Source organism: Hippichthys cyanospilos, chromosome 2, assembly GCF_059441005.1.
Source record: "Hippichthys cyanospilos isolate Australia breed blue-spotted pipefish chromosome 2, RoL_Hcya_1.0, whole genome shotgun sequence".
In the NCBI taxonomy this organism is placed as follows: domain Eukaryota; kingdom Metazoa; phylum Chordata; class Actinopteri; order Syngnathiformes; family Syngnathidae; genus Hippichthys; species Hippichthys cyanospilos.
The window spans coordinates 32,576,377-32,593,096 of NC_142370.1; the positions used below are offsets into that span (position 1 = coordinate 32,576,377).

Below are 16,720 nucleotides of genomic sequence, written 5' to 3' on the forward strand. Positions count from 1 at the left end.
TTTGCGCCGCCATTAAAGACATACGGTTGGAAAACGGCCGAGCTAATCAGCTATTATCGCCGTGTGTTTGCGTGTTTTATGCCACTCTGACGATTAACGTTGACATGTTTGTGCTTAGTGCGAGAGGTAAATACGTAAAAAGCTAATCTTTTTCATTCATTATTAGCTACGTGGCACTTAGCAAAAGCATTAGCGATTCCACAAATGATAGCCTGGTTGGCTCATGTTAAAAATTGGTCTTTTGTCATGTGATCCAGTTAATTGGTGGTTGGTTTGTTCAATAAATGAAAAAAAAAAAAAGCGATGTGAAATAACATCCACCCGTTCATCCATTTTCTAGGGACTAATACGTTCTAATATTCACAAAAATTCAATTATTTTCCATATTCTAACTGCATGAATAGATATTATATTTGTATTATTGTTTTTTTCAATTCAATGTGAAACTGGTTAATTTTTTTACTGAATACATGTATTATTGTACTAATATATGTATATACAAATATTGCATATGCGGAAATTGTGGGTTTGCTTCTCTCTACGGCCTTTATGTGTGGAGTTTGCATGATCTCCCTGTGCCTGCGTGGGTTTTCACGATAATCGATGAATGGATATTATTTTATATGCTTTATTGATTGTATATTATTTATATGCATGAATTAATATACAAACAACTGAAAAATGCAATCCCAGGTGAGGTATACTACTTCTACAACTAAAAAATGAAACAGCTCACGACACCAAAACGATTTTGAAAGGATGCCTGCCATCATGTGTAATCTAAAAAAAAGAAAAATCTCCTGTTTCTACACCTACAATACATATTTCTTTTAACACGTTTTGATTATAATCTAAGACTAGAACGTGGCGAATGAAGAAAAGGAAAAACATAACAACATACTAGATACAATGAAATCCCAATTTTCAGGAAAGGCATTAAATATAACACAGCATTTAGCGGAGAATCTGCCGGGAGTGTCCATGGGCTAACGTTCACATCCATCGCATGCGGCTACGTATGAAGTTTTCCAATTGCGGAAGACTCGACTCGAAGGCTCATGCTGAGAAACGGCGCCGTAAGGTATAAATATCTTTTAAGACAGCAGATAATTCTATTCGGCACGCAAAACGCAGCTCCGCGGGTAGCACCCTAAATTTGCCCCCGGAGTGACCCTGCCTCTTCTCATCCTATTAGCCATTAGCACAGCAAGTGGCAAATCAGCTCAGACCCGACGCCTCCATCGCCTCGCTCTCCGTTTGCTCATCTCTTTTGTCTGCGGGATTAATTGCCCATACGGTACCTGTGAGAGCAAGGCATTGTGGGTACGGGGTTGCCGCTTTCAGACGGATCATTTGGGGATTGATTTTGACCACGAATGCCGACTTCATCGTTGGTGCATAATTGCGCTAAGGAAGAAGGCACCGAGGGGCGTCCGTGTAGATGCGTTGGGGTAGGAAAGAGGGACCGTCCGCAGTTTGCCTTTGCCAGAGGGGGTCCAGAACTTGAAAATCTGTCCGTTTGAGCATTAAAGCCAGATTTAACAGGCTGCCCGCGCGCCTCGCTCCGTGTCTGTAAACAAGTCCAATCCGATCAGCGCCTCTAATTCTGTCTGCCAGTGAAATTAGACGCACACACATCCGCAAGCGTGCACAATTTCAAACAAATGGCGGACGGCTACGTGGATGGGCGCCCACGGAACGTCACGCGGGCGCAGGTTAGCGTTGACGTCCCAAATACACGCGTGGGCGCCAGTGGAAGTTTTACGGCCGGGGATGATTTGAGCCGTCTTTCGGTGTTTTCTCCTCCTCCTGTCAACTTTGCGACTTTACCCCGAAAACGCAGAATTAAAGTATGCGCAAACAAAAACAGGAAGTAGACGAGGCGAAAGGGGAGAAAGCCCGGAGCCGGGAGACGCCGTGATGGAAGAAACATTTGGAATTAGTGAGACAGAGGAAAGAGAGATGAATGAGTGCGCTGGCGGCATCGGGGGAGAGCTGGCGGCGGCTACGGTGGCGGACAGCGCCGCCTGTGTGTGTGTGTGCGTGCGTGAGAGTGTGTGTGTGTTTGCGTGTGCATGTGTGAGCAGGGAGGAAAGGAGGTCGTCTCTGTGCCGGAGCAGGCCGTTAATTAAATCTGAGGGACAGACAGGAAGGCTGCCTCCCGCCTTCTCTTCTCCTTTCTATCCCTCCCTCCCTCCCTCCCCTCCCTCGTTCGCGCTCTCGCTCCCCAGCCGGCGGCTATTCAGAGGGTCGGAGCGGCGATGGGGGGATGCGGGGATGAGGGGATGGAGGAAGGGAAAGGGGGGCGGGTAGGAGGAGCACGGGCGCCGCTGCTGAGAGTCTGGCGGCCTGTGGAGACTGTAAACTGTGGCGCTGTGGTCAGACCGGAGACTCAAACAGGCAGATAAGGTGTTTTTGGACCTCCTCTTCCTCCGCACAGACTCCCGCAAGCAGTTCCAACTTGTTGGTGTGTCTGTGTGTGTGTGCGTTTGCATTGTTTTTATGGGAGCATCTTCCCCGGTGTGGTTTTAAGTGCCTCTTTTGTTTTTCACTTGCGTAAGAATTTGGAACACAGCGTGTTTAGGCAATTTTATTTTACTTGGGCTGATAGTGAGTTTCCATTATAGTCTTATTACGTGATACATTATAAAGACTTCTAGGAAACAAAGAAAAGTCCACAGAATGTCTTATGCTGTTTCAAAGGGACAAGGATTTGTGGGGAGTAATGTGATTCAAAGTGATGGGTCTTTGGGTTGAAAATTTGCCTGAAAGACGTGAACCAACTTATTTTGTAAGTGGGTGAATCCCAGCTAACAGTTTTAGTAAATCCCGGAAGGCCACCAGCTAATTGCAAGGCACATATAGACGAACAGCCATTTTTTTTTTTTTACTTATGGACAATAGTATCCACTGAAGCTAACTTGTCTTTGGAATGTGGGCGGAAGCCTTAAGTAAGCACATGAAAAAAGTCCACCTAGAAAGGCCAAAGCAGAGATTCCGATCCAGACCCTCAGCGCCGCTAGGCAAACATGCTAACCACTTGACCACTGTGCTCTCTGAGGGCATGATGGGTCACATTATATTTGAATCAAAATAACATGATTCAAATTTACTTTCATTTCATGTGAGAATGCCTTTAAATATTTATATCAAATATTTATATTGTTTTATCATGATTATTTTATGTTTATCCCGTCCCAGGAAGTCAACTGTTTGGGACATGTGCTTGTCAGTCACACACTTATCATGACAAGGCCCATAAAAAAACAATTCAAAAGGATTTTAAACCGTATTCATTCACATTTGCGAGAACTATTTCTTGCTTTCATGTTGAAGAATCATGGGAAATGTCATCATAAACGCAGTGAAGGCATTGTTTCTGCAGTGCGTTTTCATTGTAGAACCACGAGAAATGTTGTGCCAATTGAGTTTCAGTTTTATGAACAAGGTTTTGGAAAAAAAAGAAAAACATTCAAGTTACATTTAATGATCAATAACTGCTTGGGGAAGCAAAAGAAAGAAAACGCAGTTAACTGGAGATTCGTTCATCGACGACTCACACAGTAGGACATCTCCAACATTTATAACGATAATCATTCAATGCGCCAAACAGAAATGACTAGTCCGTGATCACACTGTAGGGGCGATGTGGAAACATTTTCACATTTATTTGTCAAACTAAAATCAGAACGCTCACACATCAACTCAAGTTGTACGGGCAGGTGCTTCAAATTTTACTTCATTGGAGGAAAAAATGGTTGGCTCATGGTGAATGCACTGACAAGACAGCATTTAGCATTAGCTAAAGCAACAAAATGCAAACGGTTTTCTCTGAGGGCCACATACAGTAAAATAGAAAGAGGTAAGGCCTACCGTTTTCTTACTTTAACTTATCAAACTTTTCTTTTTTGGGAGAAAGTTGGTGAGGGAATTTCCCTTTTTTAAGATAGCATTGCAGGCCATGCCAAAACGTGATCTTGGTATATGGCGCGAGCCACAAAAATTTAGATGGTGGGCCGCAAAATGCTCCCGGGGCGTAACACCCCTGAGTATGAACATAATCATCGGTAACCAGATTGGCTAGCAATTACATTTTTTAATGTTCCCGCTGAGAATTCATTGCATATTTAATTTGCGGCAAAAAATGCAGTCGAAAATTTAGAAAATCCAGTCACTCTACGGTAGATGCTCGTTATCTTCAGGCGTGATTAGTGAATTTCATAAGATGCACGCAATCCTTACGGTAAGCACTTTGGAAGCACCGCTACACACATTGTGTGGGAACACTTAAAATCCCAGAATAATTAAATGTAGCTACCAACGGAGATCAAATAATCACTTGTTAACAACTTCTTCGGCGAGAATCACAGAGTTTCGCTCATCTAAATGAGCTGAGTTACGGCTTCTTGAAAGTTCGCGCGGCCACCTGCGCGCCAGATGACTTAGCAGTTAGTGACACATTTTGTCCTCATGCGGTCCATAATTCTTCTGGAGCTCCACTTCTCTTCATTTCCTCCGTCCCCCGCCGAAGAACGGAGGACGACAAACGGACGAGCTCGCGCGCTCGACTGTGTTACAGTGTGTACTTTGCCGCGCGTTGGCAGCGGCGCTTCCTCCCTAGGCACGAGCCCAAGCGCCCCCGTGTCGCCCCCGTCTCCGTCACCCACCGCGACCCCCCCCCCCCGCCCCATCCATCGCCCAGCTGCATCGGCCCGTAAGCCAATCAATGGCGGGGCTTTCAGGGCCGGCGGAGGCCCCGGCGCACGGAAGGGGGGATCAATAAGTTATTAGCACCATTCTGTCAGCTGTAATGTGGAGATTGATTGGGGGGCTGCGGCTGGCGGCCCACCCCGCGTCCCCGCCTGTCACCCCGCCTTTCCTCACCAAGCCCCCGCCACCCACCTCCCCCTTGCTGGCCTGATAAAGATGACAGATTAACGGAGTAAGAGAGGAATTAAGGAGTCTGGCTGTCTGAGCTGTCACCGCGCTCCACGCCATGGCGGGAGGAGGGAGGAGAGGAAATCGGACTGGAGAGAAAGAGAGAGAGAGAGAGAGAGAGAGAGAGAGAGAGAGAGAGAGAGAGAGAGAGCGAGGAATGCTGCCTTGCTTGATGGCTCGCCCTGACGGTGTCACACGAAAGAATGGTTTAGATCCCGCTGTTTCCTCGCTGTCTTTATCCGCTCTTTCCTTCTCATCTGTTTTTCCTCTCAGTAGGATGAATTGCAGTTATAAGGGAGGTTAACTTGCAAGGTTGACTTCTAATGACACGTGGGCACGTTTGTGATCATGGGCTCCGTTTCGACGTGGTTGTGTACAGCCAAGTTATTTCGCGGTCTTACCGAGCAATTCTTGGGAGCGTTTGAATTCAGCGTAGCGCTTTTCATCGGCAAAGTCTGATCCGATGCCTTGCGTTTCCAGCCCAGGGGCTTCTTGGCAGAATAGCTGCGTCAGCATAAATAGTGGCCCATCCCAGCAGAGTGACACCGCGTAACCTGCCAATAATTTCAAGACAGTAAACAAAGGACGGCAATGGAGGACATTGCTTATTACGGAAAGAAGACATGCTTTGTTTTGGAAACGGTGCAGCTTAGATGATTTGGGATTTCATCGCTGTTCACAAAAGTGACGGCAACCTGTAAGTTTTCTGTGATTTTCGGCGGTGTTTTGTCTAATATTTTGATATTTACATCAAAGGCATTTCACATCACGGGGAAAGCATTGAAAGAAGAAACCAAGAAGCTGAAAATTCACCCAGATGGTGACAACAATATGGCATGACCTTTAGCTATCATCGGGAGCGTGCTGCTCCTTGTCTAAATTACTGCAAGAAAACGTGAAAAAAAAATTACCCAAAAATGGCCAAAATCTTGTACAAGAGTTAAACTGTGTTAAACACCATTTCCCTTTCCCCTCCTACAAATTTCTTTTGATATTTTGGTTCTTGAGACGAACGGCTGGCTGAAACAGCACATTTGAGTCAGCATGGTTTGTTAAAAAGTGATCAGTAGGAACGGCAACTATATCCATGTATCAGCATCAATGCAGCTAATTCATGTTGGACTCAGCAATAACAAAGCCTGAGTCACAGGTAAACATTGGCAGCATAACGATGATTGCATCTGAAGTTAGGACCAATAGTTGCGGTAGAAAAACTAATTTTTGTTGTGATTGGCTTGACATTTCTTCTGATGTCTCGTCTGATAAGCAGGAATCCGAGGTACTCGAATACTCCAAGGACTCATTTCACCCCTAGTTGGTGCTTTCGACACTTTTACATGGAAAACATGACTAGGATATTCCAAACCGTTCTAAACAAACCCAACGCTTAAGCGTTTTGGTGACGCTGGCGAAGCAAAACTAGAAGCTTTGAAAAGATCCATGTGGTTGCTCCATCTGCATCAACCAATTGGACTAAGCTAGTGCTAAATAAAACTAGAGACAGACGTGGAGTGGGGTAACAAAAGAACAATACGCAAAATCTTAGAGCCGCTACAGATGAATGCAGTATCTACATTCTCACATAACGGCGACGAATTTAAAAGTGTTGTTTGTTCCGCTCCGGATCGCCGCTAAAAAAACGAAAACCACGGCAACGATGATCAAATAATAATCGCCACCCCCACCGCAGCGCACAACATTACTTAAGCACGTGATCGGGAAGCGCCCCGGGTAGCTAACTTGACTGTAAGCACCCTTAGTTAGTAAACGGCTTGCACAGACGCGAGCACAGCTCAGGGCTGGGCATTAAAAGGGAGCATCAGTCCTCTAAGAAGCCCCATTTAATTGGCTTTAAAAGCTTGCCGCCCTCAAATCTCTGGCCCTCGGGCACCCGCTCTGGAGACGGCGTGTCTTTAGTGAGGTCAGCTCGAGAGACGCTCCAGTATGTGTGTTTGATCATGAGCGAGCGTCTCCGGGCGTGGGCGGAAGCAAGCTCTTTGCATTTTTTTGGAAGGTAGAACGGAGGCTTGAGCTAATGGGGATCGTCGCCGGCCTTGTGTTAAGAAGTGGAGGTTTTTCAAAGGGACAAGCGGGGGTGAAAAGGAACGACGGGATTGTAAATGAGTTAACGAAAAAAAAAATCATTGAGAAGGACCATCTGAGTGTGTACATCCATCCATCCATCCATCCGCATCCCATCAATGTCGTTTTACGTTTTGAATCTCCTCAACAACGGGATTAAAAATCGGGAGTTGTTGTTTTGCTTTTTTTCCCCCCCCCCGCGTACAGATGTTGTGAAAATGAGCTGCAAAACGCCAGAAGGCATTTTAATTTGCGTACAATGCCGGTATCACAATCTTGTGCACCAACTGCTTGTCCACCTGGTGCCCAAAAGAGTATTTGTAATAATCTACTCAGCATATCTTTGGGTTGAGAATTGAAGCATTTCTGCTGCTCGCTCAGTGCTGCGTTTTGAAAGTAAAGAAATGACCTACTCATTTTTGCGTTTCGACGAGCGGTAGCATACCTCCTACATTGCATTTTAACCTCACGCTGACCGAATGGCAACTTTTCTGTTGACACGCCCACTTGTTGGACAAATATAAAACTTCCCTCTGGCATTTTAAAATCCTCTGCGATTTCAGTCAGCCTGGATGTGACTCTAATTAAGTCTCCATCTTGCCAAACTAAACTTTACCATCATTGGGACAATAAAGTTGGACTAACTTTTTGACTGTTCAGTAGCCTGAAAGAGGTCATTTCTGTAAGTAACAATATCGCTCGTGGCCCGATCACGAAGTGTTGCAAAGTAAAGATAACAAAACAAGGGAGAAGTGATGGAGACCCTCCAGAATGTACCTGCACAAAATCTTCACTGTTTTCCAAAAATACATTTCGATCCCAAAGCAAAAAATGATCAGCATTTATTTGGACAAGGCCAGAGGGCGTGACGGAAGTCAACTAACTCTTGTTTTGGTTGTTCATTGTTCAAGCGCAAATGAAAAGAATTTGCGGTGTCAAAGGGGAGACGAAGACCCCGTTCTCTTTGTAGGAAAAAACAAAAATGCTCCTCCCCTTCCCTAAAAATACCCTCTGAGCGGAGAAGAGAAGGCAGGAAAAGGGCAAAACAGAGGAAGCAGTTGCCGCTGTGGTTTATCTGACGGAGTGAGAGAAAGGCAAGGTGTGCCAGAAAAAAAAAAAAAAACACACAGACAGCAAGAGAGATGACAAACGTCTTTTTTGTTCCTGCGACGCGGTCTGCATCTCCTCCCTCCGTGATTAGGCCTGTATTGATTCGAGGTGTGTTTGAGGGGGTGGAGGTGAGATGACGGGGCTGGAAGAAAGGGAGGGATGAGAGGGGAGGAGATGGCGAGGAGGCGGCGGCAGCGGTAGGGGGTGCTGTGATTGTACACAAGCTGAGGAAAGGCGAGGAAATGTGTTTGTTCATGGGAGAAATTCGGGGATGCAGGAGAAGACAAATGAGAGCTATTTTTTAATGAGGGTTTAGGATTTGTGCTGGTCAGAAACACCCATACGGGGATAAAATGGCCTGCGAGGGATTGAATGAGCTTCCACTGGCATGTGCGAACCTTTTATTCCAAAAGTCATGTATAAAAAAATAAAAAAATAATCTTTTTTTACAACACTCGCCGTTTCAATCGAAAATTACTAAGGCGGACGGCTAAAAAGTGGACAATGGCTTGCAAACGGCCCCAAGGCTGCCATTTGAAAACCTTTCGCTTTGATCCTATTCCAACATATGTTTTAAGAACATCTGGAAAAAAAAAAGAGGAAAAAGACAGGCAGAGTGGAAGACGTGTGATAAGTCCTCAGGACAGCCTGTTGGAAAAGACGTTACCGAGATACCGGGACGGAATCCTTGTCCTGTTGTCGAAACACCTACACACACAAAGTGAGTGACTGAGGCAAATCTGCAATCACATGTGATTCAGGCCCCTCTCCAACAAAAAAGACACATCTCCAGACGCCTGTGGTTTGCTCCAATAACGCTTTCTTTTAACCTACTGTATTTTCCTCTAACGAATGGCCTATTTTAAAACTTTTTTCATAAATAAGGCACACTGGATTATATGGTGCATAGAATAGAAGCTACAGTAGTGACAGGGGTTGCCTAATCTGTCCACTAGGTGAAGCTGCTCTAAAATTAATGTCAAAACAGATTAGTCAGATTAGTCATCAAACTTTTCAATCAGAAATTAAGAACAAAGACAATTTGTGGAAATTACTATCTTAAGAACGGGGAATAAAACATCTTGATTACATTAAAAGACTGTTTAGATCAATGCCAAGATGAATGAAGCTTATAGCTTGTTTTTTTCATGTAAAAATATATTTATAACCGAAATGCAGAGGTAAAAATTGAATTTACATGACGATTAAGTTCTTTTATTTTTTTTTCATCCCCCCAAAATGAAAACTCACAGTTTGTGAGGTGTAAAAGACACACCAGATGATAAGGTGCACTGTCAGCTTTTGAAGGATTTTAGGTGCGCCTTATAGTGCAGAAAATATGGTATAACTTCTTCTTTAACGTCTAGAACTTTTTTTTTTGCATATATAACTCGCAGCAACCACCCATTTGAGTAGACAATGTAATAGTATGAAGGTGTTATAGCCATTGTTTCCACCCATTTACCCACTGCTCTTTTTGTGTGCAGATGACCTTCTAGGCAAGAGGAGAAGCTTCTCTCCCAACAGCAGCAGCAACTCTCCGGCGGACCGTAAGAAGTCACGCAGCGTATCGCCCAAAGGTAAGACCAATTATTACACTTATCAGAAATTTGATTTGGCTTGAGCAAGACAGAAGTCGTGACTTTTGTGGCTTGTGACGTGATTGGCTTGATTTTAGCTATAAGAGTCAACAAGTCATTTTTTTAATAAAATTCAAAAAAGTTGGTGACCCGTTTTTGGACCTGCAACCTAATGATTCTTTTGGTGAACACATTCCCGGAACTTTCTGAATCGCTTGTCAGAAACTGTACAGATTGATCAAAAATGATCTTTTTGGATCGATTTTGCCGCATAAAATGTTATCGTAAACACTTCCCCGTTTTCCGTTTACCTGCCGGTAAATAATTCGTCCGGAAATAATTCATTTCATTATTTCATGTAGTTGCTGGATAGCAAATCTTCATAGTACACTTTTTATTTATATTTGCTCATAACATAATATGAGTGCATGATATATCTCGGATTGACAGGAATACCTTTGGCGATAGCACAGCAATCCGCTCGCCCTCGTCTATTATTCATATTTCTCTTATGTGGCGTGAAACTGGGCGCCCGACGCAGCCAACAGGCTTTTCCCTCTAGGCTCCTGAGGAAGACTTCCTGACTGATGCATTATAGAGCAGGCGAAACCAAGGGCGCCTTACCGTACGTCCGAGCCCATCCCTGGAAATACTGTACATCGGCAACGCGCATATCATACATGCATACATATATAGGCACTGGTTAGTTTTAATATAATCTTTTGATTAGGTGATATATCACTAAATGGTGTGAAAACCTAAGAATGTGTGAACGTAACACAAGTCTTTTTCGGTGACTATTTATGACATCGGTACGAGTACTATCTTGCACTTACGGTCTTACTTTTAGGGTCCATCTCCTCCTCTGAAAGATGCATGTATTTATTTATATGTGTCCGCATGTTTGTTTGTGTGTGTGTGTGTGTGTGTGTGAGAAAGAGCAACAAAGAGAGAGAGAAAATTAGAGATAGAGCAAGAGAGAGAATCAAAGAGAGAAAGCAAGAGGGACTACATGGTACAGACAAAAGTTCGCTATTCCATTTCAAACAGATTTCATACACACGCAAAACACGGGAAAATAATTTCTCAAGTTGGAAGACCAGAAATTCAGGTTTTCCCTGACAGCATGTTCAGATTAATCCAGGATTGAATTTCCGAGGCGGGTATCGAGCGTGATTCATTACAGGGAAATGACGTCATTGATGAATTTTGAAGCCTCTCCGTTTCGAGAAGTAGTTTGCGTGTTGGCGCCGCCATTAATGAACGGACGGGAAAAAAAATTGCAAAATACTTGTATGAAGTTGTCCTGTTGGAACCGGGCCAATTTCACGAGGTTATTCATGGAGCCTCACCTCTACCCGCAAAAAAAAAATAAAAACACAGTAAACCACTCCAAGATACAACATCATATGCCTGTGTGGTGTGAAAAAAAAGCAGTATTTGGTGGAATAGGGTTTCTTCTATTGAGTATTTTGGTATTCGGATACAAATTTTGGACTCAAACGTCATCAGTACCGACGGCAGCCATGTCAGGATGTCAAAGTATGCAATTTGGATTTACGTCTATTACACTGTGCCTCACAAGCATACCGACTGCTCTAGAGGCTAAAACACTGCTAAAAAAACAAGGTAAACAGATGGCAAAGTGAGGTTAATACACTGCTAATAGATGCTAACATATGGCTAATGGAGCCATTAATGAGCACAACACCGTTAACAAGGCTAATAGAGGGTTCATTCATGTCATTGTTTTAGCGGTTACGGTTTCTCACTAACACTAAACAGAAGTTATCGCTTTCTAAATGGTTAGCCAACCCTTTCGCATCGGAAACATTGTTACTAACTGAAAAATGTTCATTAGAGTACGTCCAAGCATTTGCTGTTCACACAACTAGCAAAATACCTTTCGAGTGTTTCGAAAGTACATTTCTAAAGCGCAAGGCGTCCTGAAAGGCTAACTTCTGAGATGTGTCCACACCCAAAGCCCATCACGACACCTGTCTGTGTGTATGAGTGTATCTCCTCCAAGTGTGGTGGCGACAGAGAATAACCATTAATGAGTAATGAATTTGGAGAAATGGACTGAGAGGAGACAGATGGAGGTAGTCGGTGAGATTGGATGCCGCTGTGTAAATGATGTCTGTTGTTCTGTCTGCACCAAAGTCGTCACCCCCCCACCCACCCTCCCCCTGCTGTTTACAGAGTGAGAAAACTTTTGACAAGCACATTAGAGACTTGAGTACGGCGGGTGGATTAGCGGAAGCTTGGTGGTGGAGACAGAGATGCTCTCATGCTCATTTTACTCCCTGCAGCCGCTAGCGCCACTCCTGCTCGCCTGCTCAGGGCCAGGCTCGGGTTGCACTAGCAAGGAGGAGGGTAAAAATAACCCCTTTTTCATCCTCTGTCTACCCAACCGCCTCCACATACCCCTCCACGCTTACCTTAGATCAAGTTACTATTGACACGGAAAAGAGAGCTGGAAGGTCAGATGGAGCACTGACTATGTTTACATCCAGTCAATATTCGGGTTTAGGTCAAAATGCCGGTTTCGGAAACATTTGGACCAACCTGTTAACATGCGTGAACTAACAAAGTTACTCCCATTTACAAGGTAATTGTGATGGACCCGATCAGCTGTGCCGAATAATGGTATATGGGTTAGTCCATATTTGTTGTGCAATCACTTAGTATGTTTGTGATGTGATCAGTACGTTGGTAGATTAGGATGAATGTTTTCTGTTACTCTATTATTGTCGGTTGTGAGGAAGAGGAATTGACGCGTCTCAGGCCCGTGACCCTACAGGGGTTTCATGACCCGACCCATCGCGCATCCTGTTCCTGAGGAAGGAGATAACGGCATGGACTCCAAACTGCATTCCTCACCATTGTAAACCAATTGTTTACATTGTTGCCAAATGTCTCCCCCAATCCTTCAGGGCAGCGATGGCTTTTGTATACTTAGGGACCTCTTGAACGAATAAAAAGAGAGGGTGCGGCAAGGCTGTTTCAGAGCGAAATACAATTGTACTTGTGCAGTCCTTCTCCATTCTCCTCTTCAATGAGAAGGAAAAAAAATGCCTTTTCTCCTTCACAAAGGTCTAACAGGTGAAGCTGAAATGAATAGACGTATTTCCACGTTTTATATTTTACTGTAAAAATAACAGAACATGATATTCATGTCCCTCAGCAGAATATTGAAAGTAGTTGGTTTCATCCTTGCTCCAAGGGTGTGGTACTGTGCAGCGTCTGAGTTTCACCTTGTTTGTTTCCCTCTACTTGTGTGTATTTCTGGTGCAAGATGCAAACTTATAGACACATATACAGAAAGAGAGAGATAGTGCACGGTATAGAACGGTGGAAGAGTAATTAGCATGTCCGTCCTTTTTGACGCTGAGACAAAAAAATAACTTGAACACTGAAACTAGAGCAGAGAATGTGAGCCAACCAGCCAAATCTCAGACTTCATAAATACTCCTGAATGGACTTAAGTGGATACTCTAAATGTCGTGTACAAGCCCAATTTCATGTCTCTTAGCTGTTGGTATGTATTCTGGCAGAGCTTGTGCAAGTGTCAGGCAAATGCCCTGCGAAACTGTCGACAAAAACATACAAATTAATCATGAATTAATAGCAACAGCTTCATCCAAAATGACCTGCAATCGATCAGCACTGATGTATCAATGAATGAAAAAGTCTTCTGGGAGTCACCAACAAAAAGTAAAACCTTCCAAATAATGAACTTAATGACTTATATTTTCTATTAGCAGGTAAAACTTTACGAATGTCTTACGCGGTATGGTTTGCGTCAACTTTTGACTCGTCATAGTTGATGTGAAAATTGAGAAAAATTATTGACTGTTGAGAAAATGTAAGTAAAAACAGTATAGAAAACTGTTACTTAAAAATATATCGTCAACAGTTACTGACTCTTCCTTTTTGAGGCAGCATTTGTAATAATGGCGGTTCGATGTTGGTCCTCATCGATCAAATTGGTCCTGTGCTCTCGTCTCCAGACACTGCACAGAGCCCAGAGGAGGAGGCAGGTGGTAGCCAAGTGAGCCCCGAGGAGCACTACAGACGCGTGATGTCAGCGCTCAGTGAGCATGGATCCTACGAGGAGCAGCAGCAACGCCTCTACCAGCTGGCCAGCAGTATGGGACTGCCCGTACATGGTCAGTTCACTGTCTTTATTACGTTTTGGGGAAGGCGAGATAACTAACCAAAATATCCATCATTACGTGCAGATTCTGACAGTATGATAACCCAGAGGAAAAATATGCACTGTGTCACGGTATTGAAATTACAGCTTGATTTTTTTCCATCGAGCACAATGTTTTATTTTTAAACAAAATATGAATTATTTGGTAGATTAACAAACGCGCACTGTGTTTAGTATAAATAAAAAAAACAACATTAACATTCTTCTTGTTTTTTTAAATTGATCTTAGCACATCACAGTGCCCCGCCACTGGTAAGCTATTTATAAAACAAAGATTTCCTTCTTATGCTCTATGCATACAAACAAGGTAAACAAAAAAAAAAAAGATGCCATCTAATTCTTTTCAAAGAGGAAGCTTGTTGAGTCAACTCCCCAAGCAACAGCGATACCGTATCACCTTGCTTGCACGAATGTCCGCGGTTAGGCACACTAGACTCTAAAATCAAACAGAAACCAAGATTGTTTGCCTAGCATGAGCCTAAATTTATGTTTTTGATAAAAACTGAACACTTACATTTGCTTTTTTTGAAGTTGCTTTTTGGGAGCCATCTTTTAAGATCCAGAAAAGGTCACAGAGGGCTTGCCAAACGTCATAACTCGATTTTACTAGATAAAGCTTCATCTAATCGTCTCCCATGACTGGGCGACATCATCAGAATTCAGCGTATTTATTGGTTTAGACACACAATCGTGTCATGTCCTCGAGCATGCTGCTGAGGTCCAAAGGGGTTAATACAAAGACGTCCCCTTGTGCTCCAGGCATGCCAAGAAGGTGTATTAATCAAAAAAAAAAAAAAGCACTGATCACCAGTTATTGACAGTATTAGCAGTTGTTAAAACCTTGATTTTATTTTTTTAACACCAGGAAAAACCATGAACGCGGTTATCGGCTCATGCTCATCCATCATAGATATGTGGCCCACTGAATATACTCATGAAGTCATTGAAAAGTCCACCTTACGTTTGTAATGGTGGCCTTGCCCACCATGTGTGAAGGCGGGCCTAACATTGATTTCTGATCACGGAGGCGCATCGTCATTAACAACAGCCGCAAGCGGCATGCGTCAACGTCGCCATTGATCCGGTTCCTTTTATTGGCTAGTTGCCAAGGCCCTTAAATCTCTCAATACCCTCGTAAACCTTGCGTTCATCCCATTGCTTTTTTGTTTGTTGTTTTCTTTAAAGGGAAGGTGTCTACGGAGTTGAGGTTCCTAAAACCACAATTGCAAAGAAAAGACAACATGGTTTGCAATGCTGTTCAACCGGCATCCATTTTTTTTGTAAATCATGTACCATTGAGCCCATCCTGTTCTTTACGAGCTTCTGCGCAGGGTCATAAATCTATTCAATGTCCTACTCGAATTGAGGTTTGAGCTGCTTTAATTTTTATTTGATTAGCAATGATGTTGAATTGCTGGCTGCAAATCTAAGTGGCGAAGCCTATAAAGGTTTAATTACCTCCTCCTTGATGTCTTAGCGATCGAGGCAGAACAGAAACCGGAGCACCGTACAGTCTGATCACTGTCACATTTTCCCAGTGGTGTTGCTGTTAGAAGCAGATGTTACCAAGCTCTGTTGTTCTTGTCATCTTGTGTTTTCAAATCCATCCCATTTTTCCGTTAAGTTGCAAGGACGTAGTGTTTTTCTATTGACGAATCTACACACTACTGGGGTCCAAACAAGTGGCTAGCAATTCTAGTCACAAAAACGTTTTAACCAAAGTTTTATGCACTGTAGGAGCGCTACCTTTTTTTGTAAACATACTCAGTGAAACTAAACTATGGCCCTGGACTTTCAGTTGCCCAACAGAAAGTCAAACCTTTATTTGGGAGCAGGTAAGACGGAGCGGTGATGGTAGTGTATCACAAGAGGAAAACAAGAATCTGTTCAATGAGGACTCCTTGACACCGACCTGGTCCCCAGCTGGGGCCCCAGTGAAGCACCTTCCTCCCCAGTCATTGTCTCTTCTATACAACCCTTCCAGATCTTGCATCCCCTTTTTCCTCTCCCTCTTTAGCCTTGGTCCCCACAGAGCATCCTTTTATGTGTTTGAAGTGTCGGCCGAAGAAAATGAAAGTGAGCGTGAAATAGGGGGTGGGATGGAAATTCCGCTCGCGTGTGTGGATTTGGAAGGTGCGAGGTGTTGTTGTGTGATGCTGATTCTCTTTTGGGCAATTTTGGTGAGGGTGGAGGCCGGGGTTCGGCTTGGTGAAAAAACCAAAAGGGCTTTCCTTCGCACCGTCAGTTGATGAAGGCAGCATGGGAAGAAAGCAAAGAAAAAGAGTTGGAAGCGAAAGTGAAGGGACGGACGGACGAGTCGTTTTGAGCGTACCGAAATTTGAAATAATATTCCGCGCCTTATTATCGTCGCGCCAGATGAATTGACCAATCCGGCTTGTGATTGCTTCGAGTACAATCGGTCACAATTATGAAGCGTGACAAATTCTGCATATTTACTTCGGCCTAAACTTGCCGCATTGTGCAAGGGTTCACTATTTGCTGCGGCATTTTGTGCCGAGCGGATGGATGTCGGCTTTTCAGTACCTGCCAGTCCATCAGACCCATCGCAACGCTGGCCAAGCTGCATCGGCGTGCCACTCCGCTGCATTCTCGCTAGCTGAACTGAAAGGATTTCGGCTCAAGTCCAGGAATGATGGCGAGGAGAAAAATAGGGATGGCACAAAAGAAGGATAAGCGATATGGACCCAGTGTAACGAACTGGGACCTCCCAAAATAACTCATGCAGAGGAAGAAATGTTGGTGATTTCCAGCATTTGATTTGTTTCCTTTT

The 16,720-nt window shown here is 43.8% G+C and overlaps 1 protein-coding gene and 1 long non-coding RNA gene across 8 annotated transcripts in view; one reads left to right on the forward strand and one right to left on the reverse strand.

The window, feature by feature from the left end:
- LOC148428300 (uncharacterized) overlaps window positions 1-16,720 on the reverse strand; it is a 64,120-nt gene that overhangs the window by 36,404 nt on the left and 10,996 nt on the right. For 4 of the 6 annotated variants that reach the window (XR_015863986.1, XR_015863985.1, XR_015863984.1 and 1 more), the window contains one exon: window positions 3,659-5,492. This is a non-coding gene — a long non-coding RNA (uncharacterized LOC148428300). Of the gene's footprint in view, window positions 1-3,658; window positions 5,493-16,720 lie in introns of those variants that run through there. The other 2 variants (XR_015863987.1, XR_015863988.1) reach the window with 2 other exon arrangements.
- samd11 (sterile alpha motif domain containing 11) overlaps window positions 1-16,720 on the forward strand; it is a 67,378-nt gene that overhangs the window by 32,063 nt on the left and 18,595 nt on the right. For both annotated transcript variants that reach the window (XM_088404855.1, XM_088404863.1), the window contains exons 5-6: window positions 9,618-9,710; window positions 13,724-13,882. In XM_088404855.1, coding sequence (XP_088260981.1) covers window positions 9,618-9,710; window positions 13,724-13,882 — 252 coding nt within the window. The remainder of the gene's footprint in view (window positions 1-9,617; window positions 9,711-13,723; window positions 13,883-16,720) is intronic.